Source organism: Chanodichthys erythropterus, chromosome 18 (genome assembly GCF_024489055.1).
Source record: "Chanodichthys erythropterus isolate Z2021 chromosome 18, ASM2448905v1, whole genome shotgun sequence".
NCBI classification, from domain to species: domain Eukaryota; kingdom Metazoa; phylum Chordata; class Actinopteri; order Cypriniformes; family Xenocyprididae; genus Chanodichthys; species Chanodichthys erythropterus.
In genome coordinates this window covers 31,764,219-31,785,550 of record NC_090238.1, presented here as the reverse complement: position 1 = coordinate 31,785,550, position 21,332 = coordinate 31,764,219, and the positions used below count along the sequence as shown (strand labels likewise).

At 35.7% G+C, this 21,332-nt stretch overlaps 1 protein-coding gene across 3 annotated transcripts in view; it reads right to left on the bottom strand.

Moving 5' to 3' along the window:
• Positions 1 to 21,332, bottom strand: part of eva1a (eva-1 homolog A (C. elegans)) — a 25,384-nt gene extending 4,052 nt beyond the window's left edge. For 2 of the 3 annotated variants that reach the window (XR_010892535.1, XM_067367796.1), the window contains exons 1-3: positions 20,983 to 21,332; positions 6,594 to 6,651; positions 3,667 to 3,797 (exon numbers count right to left, since the gene is read on the bottom strand). Coding sequence is in view for 2 of the 3 variants with exons in the window: in XM_067367796.1 (XP_067223897.1) it covers positions 3,667 to 3,757 (91 nt within the window). In the remaining variant the exon portion in view is untranslated. Of the gene's footprint in view, positions 1 to 3,666; positions 3,798 to 6,593; positions 6,652 to 8,196; positions 8,312 to 20,982 lie in introns of those variants that run through there. The other variant, XM_067367798.1, reaches the window with a different exon arrangement.

Genomic DNA, 21,332 nt, shown 5'->3' with positions numbered 1-21,332 from the left:
TCAGTCATGTGGTGCAACCCAGCATAGAGCAACAAACATGGTGGGGAAAAAACAGAAAATGACATCATGGAGAAGACTCCTGCAGACCCTCAGTAGTAAGTGTGAAATGTAACTTTTTACCTAATAATAAATGATCAAATCTGATACATTTTCACAAAAGTAACAAGAAATTTGTAAGGGTTTTTTTTTTTTTTTTTTAGTAATTCCAACATTGGACTGGATTTCATCTAAAAACAGAAAACTTTTTTTATGCGTTTTGGCCATTTACATGACTACTGCATTTTGGGTGCCTGAAAATGCAAATTTTTGAAAACATTTTTCAAAGTGCACGTTTTTGTCTCTTTGTACAGTTAACTACAAAACACAAATTTATGAAAACAGTGACGTCGTGCACATGCGTAATACGTGTTCAGTCTATAGCGTGTAGTGTTTCTTTACCAGTGTTGGGTGTAATTAATTACAAAGTAATCTAAATAATGTAATGTATTTATTTTTCCCTTAAAAAGTAAAGTAAGGGATTACTCTTAATTAGGGGTGTAACGGTACACGTATTTGTACCGAACCGTTTCGGTACAGGGCTTTCGGTACGGTGCACGTGTGTACCGAAGCATTACATTGCAACCAATATTCACCACCAATAACCGCAATAAGCTCTGCGTTTTGTTACTTTCGATAAGAAACAAAGTGTCATCCTTCAAATTCTGTCCACGAAATCATTAAGTTTAAACAGAAAATGCCATTTTGACGTGATTTGATGGGGTGACAGATCACTGTACAGGCGCCTCAGTTCAACCGGCAGCGCGAGCGCGGAGCGCAAGTGAACGTGTTCATCTCTTCCTCCTTAATACTAGTTACAGAATAAACATGAAAGAACATCTGAAGGTATGTTGCAAGATTCAGTACAACTTACTTTTTTTCTGTAATTTAATTACAGTTATTTCTGATGTAATTGCATTAAATACTGTATGGACTATACCCCAATTCTATATAAAAATAGTTGATTTAACATCAAAATTTAATGTCAAAATGTATGTTTTTAATGTAACTTTCTCCCTTTACACACTTCAGTCCATTCACGAATAATTTATGCAATTGTATGTTGTTTATTTGAAAGAATTAAAAGTGCAGTTTCTTGTTTTGTTCAACTTTTCAAGGTTGATATGGGATTTGTAAATTAAAGCTGCAGTCCACAATTTTTGGCCTCTAGCGGTTAATAAACAGAACTGCATGCTTCTTGCGGAAGAACATTGTAGCCGGAGCTACTTTTCTCCATGTATGTCTATGGCTAGTCACGCAGTTACTGTGATACTCTGTGGCGGGTCCTACCAGTCCGGTCTGAAATAGTCAGAATATAAACACTTATTATAAGTGTACCATAATGATTCAGGGTAAGACAAAATCACGGTATGGAAATATGGATTCATGTTGTATATTCTCATTATATAATTTTTGTACATTTTTAACACAAAAAAATTGCAGACAGCAGCTTTAATTAGTAATATGTAATCCAATACTCTTTTAGAAAGAGTAATTAGTACAGTAATCTAATTACACGGTTGAAGATGTAATTAGTAGCTAGTAATTAATTGCCCTTTTAGAGTAACTTAGAGTAACTTATGTTCTTTACAAAGTGACATCGCCAGCTGCTGGCCTGGCATGCATAATACAGCAGTTTTAGTTGTTTTTGCGGATCCATGTGAACGAGATCGTTTTGACAGCATTATTGTTTGTACACAAAAAAAGCAAATGAAAAACTTTTCTGTTAAATATTTGAGAACTTTAAATTGTTATACTGCACTTCTTCAGTCCTTGATTGAACTTATTTTGGCATAATTAAAATTAATTATAAGCAATTGTACTAAGCATTTATTCAATATATAAAAATATTTTTGACATGGGTAAAAATCCATTTAGGGAGGGACAAAAAGCTTGCCGCTGTAAAGGAAAAAGGTGTAGTTTTATAACACAAGACAAAAGCTGAGCATCACTGTAAAAAAAGAATGCAGCACATTTACTCTGTATTGCATTTATGCACACGATTAACTTGTGATGATAATCGTTTGAAACCAGAACTGTAATTGAAAATAAAATGTAATCAATCGTCCAGTTTTAGTACAGGGTGTAGTGGGGATGTTAGGGTAGTACTGGTCAGAGGCATTTCAAAGAAACATCTGGAGGCCACCCCACCACCAGAGGAAAAAAGACAAAAACATTGCATGTAATGTGACTGCAATTACTTTATCTCTGTTTTATTACACGGCTCTGTGGAATACTTGATTCTGATAGGTCAATCACACCATCCGGCAGTATCTTATTCCCTGATGACAACCGCTGAAAACGGATAACACAGGCTCATTTGGGTAACTGAAGTCTGCAGCACTATACGCTTAGTCAAAGTTTTGCATTTGGTGAGCTAATAAAATATTAAAACTCATCAATAAAACAATCAATATTTTGTGTACAGTTATTTAATTATGTCATCCAGTATCGTGAACTTGCTCTCTCTTGTTTCATACAAACGCAGCTGCTGCCATTTTGCAACTATTGTTTTGTACACTATAATGGATTATAAGATGACAAACAGGCACGATTTTAAAAGTTTCATCTCAGATCAATATCTCTTATCCCCATAATTAATTATGTGGCGAAATGCTGTTAAATAAGTGGTATGACTGTACATTATCTCTTAAATGTCCATCTAACATTAGTTTAAACTTGCCACGCTAGCAACTGCTCTCTCTGCGGAAGCTTTGCATTTAAAGAGCTAATAAAATATTTCTACACAGATCAATATTTTGTGTCTAATTATTTACTTATGTGGCAAGTAGCCTCCGCTTCACGTCGGGGTCCTGATCACCCTGTCGGGGTTTATTCTGAGATAACAACCAGCTGGATGTACATTATCCCTTACATATTTACAATGTTATCTATTTATAAACACATTCTATCTCTTTAACTAGAACTATTGTTTAAATACACGACCGAAAACATAAACGGCATTCAATCTTTGTCAGTCCTCAGTCCTTCAGCTAAAATGAAATACTGAAACCGCCAGTAGGTAGCGCCAAAGCATTGTTGTAATGAGTTAGTTATTGAATCATTCAGTCAAACGATTTGTTAACAATAGCTAATTCATTCAGGGACAAAGCAGAAGTGACTGAGTGAATCGGTGAGTCATTCAGTAGAACGATTCATTCCGAAACTGACACTGTGTTGTTCAGAGACGTGCAGTGGCTCTACAGTTGGGAACTATTTTCATTGGCAAAATAAAGGAAAAACAGACAATTTTGTGTCTAAAATGTATGTCACCTGATAGCCAATTAACTTATTGTTTATTGAATTGTTGTATAAAATCAATATTATGTTTGCAAATGTGCTGATATTTGGGAAAACGGCACTTTTGCTCATGTCACAATGCTTATAAATATGAAAAACAAGAACTTATACTGAGACTTTTTTTTTGCACCATATTTTGTTTTTTGGAAGCATTTGTATTAATTTCAGTTCAGGCACCAAACCCCTGTTAATTTCCGGCCCTGGTTTGTGTGTGTGGCGTGATGGCGGGGGGCAAAGCGGGGCTCTTTTTCGAGTGAAGGCCCCTTCTGTTGCAAGGTAATAGCATAGCAAAGGCCGCATCTGGTAGTAGTGTATCAAACTTGTTTTTACCTGCTATGAAGGAGTAAGCAGCCAGTGCATTGCTTACTAAAGCCATCTCATCAGTAGTGGCTTGCCTTTCATTGAGGGAACTTGTAACCATTTCATCCACGGACGCTCTATGGATCACTTATTGTGTGGTACTGAAAGAAAGAAAAAGAAAGAGAGAGAGAGACCGCAAGTTAAAACCAGTCTGAACCCACCTTCATTTTTTAAAATCTCTATAAAGGGAAGCGCTGAACCATAGCTTATAATGATGTTGTTTTAAAGAGTGTAATTATATTGGGATTTCTCCCTACATTTAAGCTGTACCATAACCTCATGTGCAGAGAAAACTATTTTTACAGACAGGCTGGAAATTTCCGAACAGCAGAATCATGCTATATCTTACTGTGCAACCACAGACATCGTAACAACCTAAAATTTAATATCTCCTCATCAAACTGTCACACAAGATCAGACAAAAAAGACATTCTGATCCAACATATGCATTATTATTCACTGACAAGGTGATTGATGACTGCATTGGAGACAATCATAATAGAAATTATAACCTTTCACAAAGAAAGAATTATTTATAGAATGCCATCCTACTCCTGACATTCCCTCATTCTCTCTCGTCCTCGTAAAACCACTTCTAGGCATTGGGGAAATTTAACCCGTAAATTATTGCCAAATTGCCAGGACATATTGGCTGGTTTTTGTCTTTCATCCCAAAAAGAAGAAATAAATTGTAATGAAACACAAACAACACAGAATCAGAGTGGCAAGATGGTTGGGCAGAAAGCTTGGGTTAGTAAAATGTTTTTCAGTAGTAGTCTGGGCTGAAGGTAGACGGCACTCAGAGCCAGTCATTCACGTGGGTGTAAAGGAATGTAGAGTCTCAGTCTGTCTCACTTAGAGGAAGACAGGCTACTCTTTTAGGGTAAATGAGGAATTGGACTGTTGGCACTTTACACAGAAATAGGTGCATGTATACATATGTATGTGTGTGTGTGTGTGTGTATCAGTATTTTCACCCCCAAAAAAGGTTTTAAGCCAGTTATTTATATCTTTTTCTGTAGTGTGTCAGTAGGAAATATCAGTTTACATTTCCAAACGTTCATTTTGCCATTAATTGTAATAATCCAGTGAGATTTTTGAATACACAAGGAGTCTGACAACAGCCGGTGCTCCACACAGTGATCTGATCTCACCATCATCAAATCCGTCTGTGATTACATGAAGAAACAGATGAAACTGAGACAAACTAAATCCAGGAGAACTGTGGCCATGTCTCCAAGATGCTTGAAGAATCCGACCTGGGGTGCGTTTCATCCTTAGTCAACTATGGTCATAAGTCCCATTGAACTCTAATGATAACGACAGAACTTGCGACCATAGTTCGCTTTTTAAAACGCACCCCTGCAGATTTTGCTTTAAAGAGCTTGAGCATTTAAAGTGGCGACATAAATGTAGCTCACGCTTGGAATAAACAGAACGATATTGTGCATTGGTGTGGACACTAATATAGTTAATGTTATAGTTATCGTTTTTGGTGTGAACAGGCCTTTACATTACAACAGTTTCATCATTTTTACTGAATGTGGTGATATTAAAAAGTTTGAGTTCAGTAAGAATTATGTATGTTTTTGAAAGAAGTCTCTCTTATGCAAAAATACAGTAAAAACAGTAATATTATGAAATATTTTCACATTTTAAAATAACTGTTTTCTATTTTAATATATTTTAAAGAGTCATTTATTCCTGTGATCATTACTCAAGTCTTCAGTGTCACATGATCCTTCAGAAATCATTCTAATATGCAGATTTTTAGAAACATTTCTTATTATAACGAATGTTGAAAATGGTTGTGCTCCTTAATATTTTTGTGGAAACCGTAATACATTGTTTTCATTATTCTTTGATGAATAGAAAGTTCCAAAGAACAGCATTTCTTTCAAATATAAACACTGTAAATGTCTTCACTGTCACTTTTGATCAATTTAATGCGTCCTTTCTGAATAAAAGTAATAATTTATTTCAAATAGGGCTGTCAAACGATTAATCGCATACAAAATAAAAATGAATTTGCATAGTATATGTGTGAGTAATGTGTTTAAATAATATGTATATATAAATACACACAAATTAATGTATATATTTAAGAGAAATATGTTATGTGCAAAAAATGTATTTATATATATAATATAAATTATATATATATTAGGCAAACTCCAACTTTTATTTTGTATGCGATTAATCATGATTAATCATTTGAAATCCCTAATTTCAAATTAAAAAAATATATGGTAGTGTATATATGGTAGTGTACATATACTACATAAATATTAATTTTCTAATTTTAATTGTCTCTAATTTAATGTAATGTTTAGTTAAAATGTATTGGTAGAAAATTACAAAAACACAAAAATCTGTTTTAGACAAAATTCAGAATTCAGTAATAATGTCTTGATAAAATACAATTAAATGAATAAAGAAGGTTATATAAAACTTCCTGGGAATCTAACTTTTAACTGTACATTTTTAAAGCCCTGTTTTGTACCATTTACATGAAAAGTACCTAAAAAAAACCCAGCACTAATTTAACTGTTGGGTCTGTCCTTCTGTGAGGCTCTTCATTCACCCTCATTACTATCTTATAATTATGAATCTCTCCCAGGCTCTGCACCATAATTTGGATGTTTAAACAGTATTTTCAGGTGTAAATAGTCAAACACAATGTGAAGCCTCCATGCAAGACAATCACATAACCATTTTTGACAAAGTGCCACGGTCTGTGTTGCTTGTACTTTCGCTAAAATTACAGCAACACAAATTAATTACTGTTATTAATACTCTGATGCTCCAGTCTTACTTGATCTGCTGATCATGTTATTGGTTTACGGCTGACCTGTTTAAAACAGGATAGCGCAAAAAGTTTAATATTGCAGTCTTACCTGGAGTGTGTCGATACATACAGTAGTGGTCCATCTGTGCGAAAGCTATAAGGTCACACTGCAAAGAAAAGAGAACAAAAGCAAGACAAAATGAGAAAGAAACGTCAGCATCCTCCCTTTGGCTCTTCAAAACTGATGGACAAAGCAAAAGAAAAAAATGAAGGGCTACTGTATGAGTCATAATGATCTATATAACAGAGCAGCCCCCTCAGTGTTACGATAAGACCTTCAGTGGAAAAACGCTCTTTTCCCAAACTGTTTTTTGTGTGTGTCAGAGACCATACATCACACGGTATCACTTTTCCGGTACACACACTCCTCCATTCAACCACAGTGATTAGTCAGGACCAAAACCCTCCCTAACTAGACAGGAAAACCAAAAAAAAAAAACAAAAAAAAAAACAATAACTTGTGTAGAAGTTGTACGAAGTTTGCTTGGGACAGGCCAGATCTTACTATTTGAAAGCCACAGTAAAAAAAAAAAAAATATTGCTTACTGAATTACGACATGAACTTTTAAGTATGAAACAATGCTCATGTCAGGATGTGATGTGAGATGACATACAGTATAGGTGGTAAATAACTTGTCAGTGATCATACCTTTCTAATTTTGCACATGTAACAGTTTGAAAATCATTATCTGTTCTCCAATTTGTGTTTCAGACTATTTTTATGGTTGGATAAAAAGAGTATATGACTAAATTGTTGTTCTTGTGGTATATAATGTTTCATGTTTTTGGAAACTTCACTTGACTTTTCCCATGCAGGACAAGTTCTTCTTTCCCACAGAAATCTCATGGGTCGTAACCGGTCATCATATTAAAATAGATCTAAATTGCTTAGCTTCTTCCAATATCAATACAACGTTAAGATAGGCTTGTAATTTAATCTTAAAACTTTACATCAGCTTAATTTAATGATTGCAGTTGTGTATTTTTTTTTTTCAAGTGTACACACTCTAAAAAATAATGTATTGGCTCAACAACAACAACAACAAAAAAACAAAACCAAGAAATAGCGCAACAAGTTGCATAAATTTTTTTGAGTTATGACAACCTCTAATGAAATTACATTCAACCAACAAGCTACATTGAGTTAGATGAACTTAAAAGGGGACCAGAATTCACTTTCATATGGTGTTTTAACACAGCCCACCCACTCCTTTTTTATAATCCCCATAAATCATCAATCTCTCTTCAGTCTCTCCAAACAAGCAGTTCCAGATTAGCACCAGTCATGGCTGTGCCTATTAGTGTGGATAACGCCTCGGTTGAGCCGCAGAAGTCCGCCATTTCTGTTTCCTCATTGCAGCTGCTGGAGATATACAATGTCTGAGCCAAAAAATATCCCTTAAATGTTCTGTTGTTGGATGTACCAAGGAACATAAGAGTCTTCAAAGACTCTCGGCATCTGAGCCACCGTAGTTGAATTTCATTTATGAAGGAAATGTGCAGAAGAAAGTCAGCAAAGTGTTATTTATTTGCGCAAATAATAAATATGCTGGACTGCTTCACATATGAGGATCAGTTCAACGCAGGATTTGCACAAAAGATTAACGGTACATGCTAGTAACTACAACAGCTGCATGAATGTATCCACTAACCATTCAGAAATGTCCAGTTGCATTCATAACTTCTTCCTGAGTCTCTCCATCAGTGTCGACTCCGGTTTGAACAATGTAAGGCTGAACACCGTTACTGACATTTTGGCTGCGTGAGATTCTCCAGCTTTGTTGTTGTTGAGCAACCGAAGCGCAAGCTGTTAAAGCTCCGCCCTCTTCTGGAAAGGGGGCTGGGAGCAGCAGCTCATTTGCATTTAAAGGGACACACAAAAACGGCGTGTTTTTGCTCACACCCAAATAGGGGCAAATTTGACAAGCTATAATAAATGATCTGTGGGGTATTTTGAGCTGAAACTTCAGACACATTCTGGGGACTTATAATGCATCTTGTGAAAAGTGGCGTAATATGTCCCTTTAATAATTTGTAGCATGAACTAATTTTTAAGTTGATTACTCAAAAAAAATTAAGTTGCTCCAACTACTTGAGTTGTAGGAATGGAACCAATTATTCATATCTGTTTTAGTTAAAATACACAGCAGCTATCATAGCACATGCTAAATGTAATTTATTTAGCATGTATATTTAATGAGCAAGTAAGATATTACTCATCAGTGGCATTAGCACAGTCTTTGCTTTGCTGGGAGTCAGCCGACATTGGCTTAATGTAGCACCATCTTGTATATGTTACATATTACCACGCTTGTTTGTACAGCTTATTTTTAACCACTTCCCTTTTTTTCTGTGCTTCTATGTAAAGCTGCTTTGAAACAATTACCAATTGTAAAAGCGCTATATAAATAAATTTGACTTGACTTGACTTGACTTTGCTTATAGAGTCAATGTAGTGTTTACCTTCATGTATCTACTCTTCAGCACAATGGTAATGGTACATAAACACTTTTAAATGTCAAACTTAAAAGAATTAAACACTAACATGTCTTTATTAACTCTAAAAAAAAAACCCCACATAAAATAACTCTTAATTACAACATTTATTCCCCTTATCCAGTCCTATGAAAAGCATGCAGGGATCTAGAAATCCACTGCCTAATTTCCAAAGTTATCAAGACAATTTCATTAAGTTACTACAACTTAATTTTTACAACAAAAAAATGCTGAAATTTGAGTTTAAATTACACACAATATTAAGTTATACAGAACTCAACAAAGTAATGTTTGCAACTTAAAAGGTTTAATTAAATCAACAAATTAGATGTTTTAACTTGCAACCATGAATTTATTTAAGTTGTGGTAACAGGTCCACTGAATTACTTTTTAGAGTGCACAACATTTATCTACACATTGTCAAAAAGTATTAAATTTATTAATAATAATAATAAATATTATTAAATTAAATAAGTTATGACTGAAATTAGTTTATCCTGTGACAGGTTTAAAAATGAAAACAAAGTGTAAACATGTATATAACACCCTTCAAAATTCAATTAAAAAGTTTACACAGCATATCATTTTATGAAAATAGACTAAATAATGTGAGATGTAATTCCTCATGCTATAATAAAAATGAAATACATTAGCCTACTAAGGAAAATGCAGGAACTGCACATTATGAAATGTGTTGTTGTAATGCCTAAATACATTAATCAGAAAACCAATTTTTCATTGGGCCCATAACGTTCTTGAATGTATTACACTTACTATGTTCCCTGGAACTGTCTATTACAAATACTTTGAGAGCATTTTCAGCATTGTCCTCCAAATGGAACCACCGTTATGTGCCGCAATCAAGAAAGGAAAGCGCCAGCTCATTTTTGGCAGGACTTTATTGAAGCCAGCAGCCTGTAGTATTTGAAGGTCTGGACCAACGGAGCCTGGCTTTAATCAGACACCCAGCCAAACTAAGCCCAAACCTGAGCTTCAAAGCTGGCATGAGCAATACCCTTTCATTTGACTTCACAAATAGAAGTCAAGCAAACGAGTAACTCTAAAATTATGTTGTTCCTCGTTGAATAAGTTAAGCAGTACGGCAGTTCTCCTGTTGCATAGTCACAAATAACCAACTTATATTATGTTTCCAGGCTTTTATCTTTTTAACAGGAACTCAAGCACCTGTTTCTCAACTATAACACAATATTTAAGTTGAGTCAATAATGGGTGGACATCTGCCATCATTAGTAGTCACAGCCAGGGTTAAATGAGTCAAAGTCAGCTAGACCTCCCACAAGCATCCCACAACAGCCTGCTGCACAGCATTGTTGACCAAGAAGGTCACGTTTAGCTGGTCAGGCATTTTTCTGTGCCATCCGTGTAAGTTCCTCAAGAACAAACAAACAGGTGCATTTTGCAACTTTTTTTTTTTTTAAGTTCACCCAAAAAAATAAAACTGTCATCATTTATCCACTTTCATGTCATTGCAAACCTGAATAATTTTTTTTCTTCCTCTGAAGATTTTTTTTAATAGAATCTTTCCTTTTTTTATCCACACAATGATAGTCAGTAGGTCCGAAACAACATTCAACCCCACTGACTTAGAAAATATGTTCAAAATGTAAAAAAAAAAAAAAAAAAAATACAGATAAAGATTACTATAAGATCATTGATTGTTTACAAAAACTGCTTAGCCCTGTGATAAATGTTGACTGCTAAAAGAAATTAACTGCCTCCCTTTCTTATGAACATTTCTTCCCAGCGCCAAAATAAACATAACGGGCCACATCTTGTGAAAAAAAAAAAAAAAAAACATTACATAAACTTTTCGTCAGTGGATTGGGATACAAGCACAAAGCCATTTAAGTGGCTAAATATCAAAGGAAGCCTCATACTGCAAGTGGCCTTATGAAAATATGTCTCCTCACAGGGGTCAGTTTATCGTGAACTCATGAGATTCAGCGGAGAAATGAAAGAGCAGAGGGAATTATTCAGACTTCATTGTTTTCATAGGAGACAGAGATTAAACTATTCATCACAGAAAAGATTCAGTTGGGGAGTTTCAGATTTCTATTTTTAGAGGAAATGTTTTAAAAATAGAGGACTACACACAGTTTTCCTGCAGCTGTTTCTGATCAGAAGGAATGGCAAAATGGAATTCTGGTCAGAGAACATTCTGAGAAAGATAAAGAAAGCACATGACAATACAGAGAGTATAAAACAAAGGAATCCCTCAACTTGAGGGGTTTTATTATATAGCAGGGTTAAAGGAGTGTGTGAGCATTTGATCAGACGTAAAGCACACTGAATTCCCACCACTAATGACTGTTTTTTGTATCATGCAATTTTTATCCCATCCAGAGTTGGTTGTTACCACAAACCACTCAATCTCCTCACACCTCATAAAGGAAGATTAGGAGAGACGGCATATATAAATGCTCAAGATGTCTATGTCTGATCACATAATCCCACACACACATTTAACTTCGTCTAATAATTCATTTCACTTAATCCAACATGAGCTTGTACGGTTTATAGACTTGACTCAGTGCACATTTACAGAAACACTGTCATTAACAAAGAACAGAATGAGAAGCTTTTAACATTTTTCAGTAACTAAGCTCTATGGTGTCTAGCTTCTACACAAAGAACAAATTGACGTCATGTTCTATTGCAATTTTTATTGACTAATCAATTTTTGACCGGAAAAATTGACATTTAACTTTATTGCAAATTATGAATGGTATATATTAATGATATAATATATATAATGTGTGTGTGTGTATATATATATATATATGAACTGTAAAATTTAAAATAATAATTAAAGGGTTAGTTCACTCAAAAATGAAAATTCTGTCATTAATTTCTCTCATGTCGCTCATGTGACTACAGTGGTTCAGCCTTAATCATTGGTTCGGAGCGTGTATCAAACTGCCAAAGTCACGTGATTTCACTAAACAAGGCTTTGTTACGTCATAGTGTTTCGAAATGTTTCGCAATTTCAATGGTTCACGTGACGTTGACAGTTTGATACACGCTCTGAAACACTGATTCGAAACAAAAGATTTGTAAAGCTTCATGAAGCAGTGTTTTGAAATCGCCCCTCACTAGATACTGTTGAATAAAGTCGTTATTTTGTTGTATTTTTGGTGCACAAAAAGTATTCTTGTCGCTTCGTAACAATAAAGGTGCTCTAAGTGATCCTGGGTTGAGTAACTTCCTGTTGACGTTCGAAGTGTTGTCAAACAAAACAAAGGCTAGCTAGCTAGAACCTCCCTCCTCCTCCTCCTCCCCTCCCCTCCGTGCTTCCCCTCCGTGGACCGACATGAGGGTGAGTAATTAATGACAGAATTTTCATTTTTGGGTGATCTAACCCTTTAATATTTTTGCCTAATAGTTTAGAAAATAATTAAATTCGGGCTTTCCAATTCCGTTTTGTAGTATAAATAGTGCAAGTAGTGCGTTCACTCTGAAAATCCCAAAAAGTGAACTTTTAAACTCCCGGATGATGCACTTAATTAATCGAAAAAACTAACTGTGGAATGTTGGACACTTCATGCACTCAACTGTCGCAGCTTTAATTATGTAGTGGAGAGGGAGGGACTAACACATGCCAATGTTGAATGACAAAATAACCTTATAAACCTCATACACTACATGGTTGAGTGTATAAGTGTGTAGTGTATAGTGCATCATTTGGGACACAACTATTGTCATTCAAGCATAAATTAGAAGGAAAAAAGTGTAGTTTTGGTCCATTTTTGTTGAAGAAAAAAAAAAGTGTAAATTTTAAATGTGTATACAAAAGCATTTGTCAACTTTTTTTAGGAGTACACCAGCATGTCCAAAGTAAAAAACCCTCAGACTACATTTAACTAAACTCCAATTTCAATTTCACTGATTTTATTTTGAAAAACTGAACTGAAAAACACCAGAACACAAAACAGTATTAAATCTGTATCGTTGCGCATTTCATGTTAGAGCCTGAGATCCTAAATACAGCCATGATTTATTTCACTCTCATTTGCCTGCACCACACCGCTTCACCCTCATTATAATCACAAAACATGACTTTGGGCAGATTCATTTGCCAACCTTAATGCTACACTTCCTCTCTGCCTTCTTTTTTTTTTCTTCTTCTTCTCTAATATTAGGTTTCAGAATGCAGGGCCAGTCTCGGCTCTCTCCAACTCGGCCTCTGTTAGCTCAGTGAAGCAGAACAGTGGAGCTTGAGGACCTAAATGTACTTAACCCCACACAGATGGGAAACTAAAGCTTTTCCATACCTCAGCTGCCTCAACAAGACAAGAGACTACTATTATTTAACATCACTATAGCAGTTTTATTTTCAGAAATGTTATTATAACGCCACATTTAACTGTTTATTGTCATGATGAGAGATTTACTTAGATGAAAAACAGAGGGCTGTTGAAGGATGTTGCCCTTTTGCACTGATTTAGCACTAGTTTCTTTGACCCCTTAACCACTGTGAGAGAAAAGAGACTGCCTTGGATGCTTAGGAGAACCGTTTCACATGCTGCTGGTTTTTGCTGTAACAGCAAGAAAAACATGATGAGTTCATTTAGGGCTGGCTTCTTGGAAACAGAATGAAGAGAATCAGCTGAAGATAATTTGGTTACACTTTGTTTTACAGTATGTGTGCTTACAGTGTAGTTACCCAAGAAAGTACTGGTAATATAAGGTAACTACATGGGTTAAGGTTTAGGGTTAGTACCCAGTTATAACCCAGTTGTAATTGCTATAAATACATAGAATGTACATGCGGAACAGGACTGTAAAATAAAGTGCTACAGAGAATTTTTTAGTAGATTTTTTTGAGCACTTTAATGGAGAACTATGTCCCAAGGGATGTCAATTTTTGGCTCTGTGTACACTCTATAAAATGGTGGGTTGTTTCAACCTATGTTTGGGTCAAATATGGACAAACCCAACTGTGGTTTACATTTCTAAATTCAATTTTTTGGGTTTGTCCATATTTGACCCAAACATGGGTTGAAACAATCCAGCATTTTTTAGAGTGTACACAGAGCCAAACATTGACATCCCTTGGGACTAAAGTGCTCAAAAAAGGTGATTTTTAGAGTGTAGATTAAAAATAAAGATGCCAAAAAGGGTTTTCATAGTGAAAAGAACCATTTTTTTTTTCTTTGTGTGAAGAACAATCAAATTAAATAATTTTTAATAATTTTATTTTCGCACTATTAAGAACATTTTGTGCAATGGAAATGTTCCATGGATGTTAAAGGATTAGGATGCTTTCTTCTTAAATTGAATACAGAAGGCAGTCTGGCATAAGCTAGATATTTAACTTTATAACTTTAAATATGTATATTTTTCTTCGCTTCAGAAGGAAGGCCTTTATTAACCCCCCAGAGCCGTGTGGAGTACATTTATGATGGATGGATGCACTTTCTTGAGCTTCATACTCGTTGTTTCCCAATCACGGCCATTATAAAGCTGGGATGCGTCAGGATATTTATTAATATAACTCTGATTGTGTTCATCAGAAAGAAGAAAGTCATATACACCTAGGATGGCTTGAGGGTGAGTAAAGCTTCATTTTAAAGTGAACTAATCCTTTAAAGGCTCATGGAACCATCAATGCCAATAAAGAACCTTTTATTTTTTTCCGAGTGTAAGTGACTGGCACGGCTTTCACAGTTGAATCCTATTCTTTAAATTTGGGGGTTATGGCTAATTATTTTTGTATAGCTGTAGTTCAGGCAGAAATGTAAATCCAAAGGCTCTTGAGCCATATTGTGCTCCATATGAATTTAAAAAGAGTAATAGTGATGCTTGCCTTAATAAAGGATTAATACTCCCACTGAAGTATTAAAGGTTGAGCTATTCCACCGTCCTTCACAAAGGTTAGGTGTCTCTGAGAAAAGACCTAGCTTTACCACGTAAGCAAGCCGGAGGCCTGATTATGCTCTTACTGACAGATCACGCTAACACACATGGAAGCGCATGCACACACATTCAGCGCAGACCCCACAGGATAAACAAACAAACATTCAGCCAGGCCTCGTGCAATTCATAACGCACATGGTACACGGTATCGTCTTTGATCAGGTACCTGAGAGGCCCATTTGACTATTTTGAAGAACACTTGATAATTTATTTCATTTTCAATTTTATTTCTGTCTTACAAAGCATCAGTATAACTGTCTGTGTAGACAGATGCTAAGTATTACCATATTTATGTGAGATCAAGCTTGAGCAGAAGCTTCTAATGCAGATTAGACTTTCTGGCTGCCACAGAACTGTTAAAAGTATTTTGGGTCTTATTATGCTGAACTTGTTCACCACACAAGCTCATGAAAGGCATATTATGGTTTCAAGGGATAGTTCATTCAAAAATGATAATTCTTTCATTATTTACTCACACTTATGTCATTCCAAACCTGTATACATTTCTTCCTTCCATGGAACACACAGAGACATTTTGAATGATGTATGTAACCAGGGCCTAAACTTAACACTCACCAAGCACCAAATATATGAAAAATCGCCAGCTGGCCGGTAACATTTTTATGAATTCTAACAATTGGCAATGTTTAGAGAACGTGAACAAAAATGAACGACGCTCTGGGCTGTTGATTGGCCAGTGCTGCATCGTCACGAAAGTTTAAGAATTGCCTATTTAAATATTCAAGCGCAAGAAGAGGCAAAAGGGAACTTAGTTTTTTACTGAGTGGGAAGTTTAAACATCTGAAGCACGCACCTAGAAAGCTGCATCTCAGACAGTATGGCAACCTCTTTTGAAGGGATAGTTCACCTAAAAATGAAAATGTGATGTTTATCTGCTTACCCCCAGTGCATCCAAGATGTAGGTGACTTTGTTTCTTCACTAGAACACAAATGATGATTTTTAACTCCAACCGTTGCCGTCTGTCAGTCAGATAATGCTAGTGGATGGGAACTTATACTATAAGAGTAAATAAAACTTGCATAGACAAGTCCAAATTAAACCCTGCGGCTTGTGATGACACATTGATGTCCTAAGACACGAAACGATCAGTTTGTGTGAGAAACCGAACATTATTTATACAATTTTAACCTTTAATACACCACTATGACCTCACTAAGCACTCGCTTAGTGAGGTCTGATCGCGCTCTGACAATGACAGTGATGTCTAGCACTCATTGAAATATAAGCGCGAGACATCACTACCGCTGTCAGAGAGCGATCAGACCTCACTAACCGAGTGCTGAACGCAGTTGGACATAGTGGTGTATTAGAAGTAAAAAAATTATATAAATACTGTTCGGTTTCTCACACAAACCGATCGTTTCGTGTCGTCACGAGTCGCAGGGTTTAATTGTCTATGCAAGTTTTATTTACTCTTATAGTAGAAGTTCCCATCCACTAACATTATACGACTGACAAACCGCAACGGTTGGAGTTAAAAATCATCATTTGTGTTCTACTAAAGAAACAAATTCAACTACATCTTGGATGCACTGGGGGTAAGCAGATAAACATCAAATTTTCATTTTTGGGTGAACTATCCCTTTAACATGACTCTGCATTCTAAATATGACACGAGACTCAAGCATGCAAAAGCATGTTTTAAGTAAACGGCTTGAGGATGAGTAAATAATTTAGAATTTAGTAAACAAGTATCTCAAAAAGGAACAAATATACTGTATCAGCGGTTGACATTAACACCTGCCAAATGCGGGTGGATTTCAGCAGTGGTGTGTAATGCAGTCACTCCTACTAGCCACTTTGGTGGGTTGAATTTTATATACATTTTTCAATTCTTTTAAAAATCTGAAATAATAAACTAAGTGCAATGAAGTGTTGTCAAAAATATAGATTTTTCAATACAAATCGATACAGAAATAGTATAGATACACGATACCAGCTGCGCTTTCTCTCTCTCATCTCTCCGACAGCGAATTCACACGCAAACCCTCCTCCCCTCACTCACTCACTTAATTTGCTCTGGATGAATATTGTTGGTGTTACAGGGCTTGAATTTCAGCATGTGATTGTGTGTATTGCGCATAAATGTACTCATTCCCTCAGATTTTGTGCTCACACCCAAAGTGCACACACATAAAGCCGGCTTGGTACTAAATTGAGTTCTTTTCACTACTTATTGCACTTAAACAAATAAACACAAAATAATGTCAAAAAATCGGTCTTTGGAAGTATTCGCATAAACGTGAATGTAAACAGTGGAGAAAGAAAATGCATGTGTAACAGTAAAATGGATCCATAACAGCAGCCTAATATACCTGCTGCCAAATTATGAGATAATATTATAAAAATATCTATATGGCAGTTTTTTTCCCCATGGTATCAATGTCAAAATTGTGGCCAGTGTAAATGTTGAGTGACTAGTAACTTTGGAAAACCACTAGCCACAGTGGCTGGTGCAGAAAAAAGTTAATGTCAAGCCCATGCAATTACGGCCTATTTAACACAAAACACATTTTTTAATTTAAAAAAGATGCAGGGCGGTAGAATTGAAAAAGAAAAAAAAAAGTTAATGTTTACATAATTCAAAAACGAGTTCTGTGTGAATGGCCCCTTGTTTCCATGGAGTACAACTTTAAATTTGAAAATGGCAAATAAATACTGCAGTTTTGTAGCAGGCTTGTTTTAAAATGACGTAAACCCTAAAACAGACAACACAACGGCCCATTGTTTTTAGATTGTTTCCTTGCATTTTTCTTTTTAACCATAGCCACTTCTTCTTGTTCTCTTTTTAATTGCTTAACTGCACCCCATTGGCAGTGCTGATATATGCTGAATCATGCAAAGCATGTGATAGGCTGGCCGTAGCGCTGCACAAAGCGCATATCTCATACAAAACATAGGCAAAGCCCTGAGTATAATGGCACAGGGGCTCATAAAATACCACATGCTCCCTGCCAGGGTCCTGTGTATTTTTGAGCCTGATTCATACTGACAGAAAGCTTTTTTCCACTTTGTGGAATTACATTATAATAGTGAATAGTGACTTCAACCAGCCAAACCAACAGGGAAAAGATTCAATTAAGTTTGGAGAACAACTGGAGGATAAAAACAAACAAAGATGAAATATGAAGCATAATGAACAACAGCAGACTTCATAAAAGATTTCACGAAATATGTAAATACAAATGCTGATGATAAAATGTTATTCAATGGGACACAAACTACTTTTCAAGTATGTGAGAATTAAATATTTTTATAGTAATTCTTTTTGTCCTTTTATGGATCTTGACAGTTATGCTTTCAATGAATGAAAAAGAGCAACAAGAACATTCTTCTAAATATCTCCTTTTGTGTTTCCACAGGAGAAAGAAAGTCATTCAGGTTTGAAACAACATGACTATTCAGTCTGAAGTCTCTGGCCACTACACTTGCTTCAACTTAGACCTGTTTGTATCCTGTGTGTCCAGCCTGTCTCACTGAACAATGCCGCCCAGTGTGTGTTCAGGGCCACCGGCCCCACCGTTACTGCTTTAGGAGCGGGAACCAAGACAGGAGCTGACACAAAGCAGCTGTCTGAGACCACTAGAGTTGCAGGAAGTCCTGCCAACATCTGGTCCTTCTATTAGAGACCCTCGAGAACCAAAGCAGGCGACAGCAGGCTCTAAGAGTGAGACAGACTCTAAAGGTGAGTGAAAGTATTGTTTCAAGTCATGAGGTTTATGGCCACAAGGATATCACACTCTAACAATTGGCTAGGTAGCTATTAGCTAATAGTTCAATTATGGTCTAGACATTGAGGTCTTTGTGTATTTTTGAGGGTGGACATATAAAATAAGACTGACTCAAGAGGCCAACACAGAGAAACTCCTGTTAGTGATGCCATTAGATGAGAATATAATGCTAAGCAACCTGATTGAGGTATCTGGGCCCGTTTACATATTGAGCAAACAAAGTGTCAACACTTTACAGTTAGGTTCAGTATGTTCACTTTAGAAATGCACCGATGTATCGGCCAATAATCGGTCAATAAAAGCAATTATTTTCACTATCGGCCACTGGCCGATTATTTAAAAACAGCCGATGATCAGGGTCGACGATATCCTGTCAATCAAAAGGGGGCAGAAAAATGTGTCAGACTGCAACTCGTACTGTCTGACAATAACACACTAACGGTTCAAAAATAGCTACGTTAAAGCAGGCTTTACTTGACCTGATCACCCGTAGTTCAAGCCAGGATTGCCAGGTCTGCAGTTTTTCCCTACACTAAACCTTATTTGTCTCCCATCCAATAATCACAAAGACCTTTGTGCTTTGTTACTTATGATAAGAAACAAAGTCTCGGCTTTCAAATTATATCAATTTTATCATGAAATTCAAACAATAAATGCCATTTTGACACTCTTAAATGTGACAGATCGCTGTAGCGCTTCAGTTCAGAGCGCTTCCAATATTTAGCTTATAGTTGTAGCACGAAAAAACATCCATGAACATCAAAAGGTATGTTTAAAGATACAGTAAAACTTACTGACATGTATCATGTCTCAGGTAATCACTTAATTAGTGTTTCAATCGTGGAAAGACGTCAGTAAAACAGCTTGTGAACCAAGTGTCACTTAACGTTGCATTTACCTCAGGAAAGTTAGCAAGTGTTCACATAGCTATAAAAAACACGAAAGAGGAGATTATTTACTGTTAATTGCTTGAATAAATTTGTCATGAAGTATTTATGAAAACTACCTTATGTGCAACTGAGTTGCATACAATCAATTATGTTTTTAGTTGTAATTATAATATCTGTAAATAAATAGCAGTTGAAAATAATAGCTTTGTTGTTAATTGTAACCTCTAATACTATAGTAATGTACCAAATGAGGGGTTCCCTGTATAGTTTACAGCATTATCGGTATCGGCAAATATCATTCTAAATAATCAGCTATCGGCTAAAGAAATTTAGTATCTGTGCATTACTAGTGAACTTTAGTTACTGCATTAGCTAACATGAAATTGCAATACCTTTACAGTATTTATTCATTTTTACATATTCTAATTCATTTTTAACATTTTAAGCTGTGTAAATTAACATTGATTAATATATTATGAACAGTCTTGAATTACAAATGAATATTTTATTTGTACATTAACCTAGATTAATAAGTGATGTAAAAAAATGTTGCTTAATGTAATTCATGATACCTAATGCATTAACTAATGGTAACAAACTGAATCTTACTGTTAATCTTAAACTTGCATAAGTAATTCTACAAAGTGTCAAACAGCCATAATCAACATTTAGGTTTTGTTTCAGTCCTCAGTGGGTGTCTGGTTGTGCTTGAGTGATGATGTTGACCCTGTTTGGCCCTCCTGAACAGGGAAAGACATCCATCTAATGTGAAGTGTTAAAGGAAATCCTGTGAGCGTGCTGTTGTTCAAACAGAGTCCAGAACCCCTGAGAGTCATTCAACAGCTTTTATTTAACAGAGAGAGCAAAGGTGATCCTTTTTTTTTTTTTGTTGGATAGACTAGTTGCATAGTCATTTCAATTGCATTGGTGTGTCGTGTTATTATGTCTTCCTTAAATGATGGTATAGTGAGCTCTGAACCACATTATGGAAGCCTTCATAATTCATAGCTTTAGCAGAGTATATTAATTCAGCAGAAAAATTGATTTATATCATATCTGTATATATGGCTGTAGACAGGGGAAATGCAGACAAAAGCATTGAATTTTGTTGAGAATGCATACATTTATGACCTCATTGTGATCTGTTTATATATTCATGTTACAGTTATAGTCAATACCTAGTTGACATTTCACTTGTTAAGCATTAACTGCAAAACATTTTTAGTATAATTGAAAAAAAAAATATATATATATATATATATATATGCGCATTAAATAAGTGTGACATTTCATTTTGTTTAATTAGTAACTGCCAAAACCACAATGACAACACGATCATCATACAGTTCCAGTCAAACTCACCTATTCTGTCCATGCACACATATCTGAACCGAAGCCGTAAAAGACTGTTTCACTTGAGTATTCCACTGTGCATAAGTGAGCTTTCTGTATAAATGAGAATCCATTCAAGTCCAAAAGATCTTAAAGAAGGGAGCAAAAAGTGGGAAGGTAAACTCTCCTAGAGAGTCTGTTAGAGAGTCTGCCTATTCAAAACAATTCAAAAAATTCACTGAAGGCAAAAGGTGATCATATCGCCGAGTGCAGATGCATACTAGAGCTTTGCTTCTCTTTATAACCCATGGCAGGAGGACGCTGTGCCCTAGAAGCTGGAATGTGACACGGAGAAGGCAGGAGGCAGAAATATTCACCAA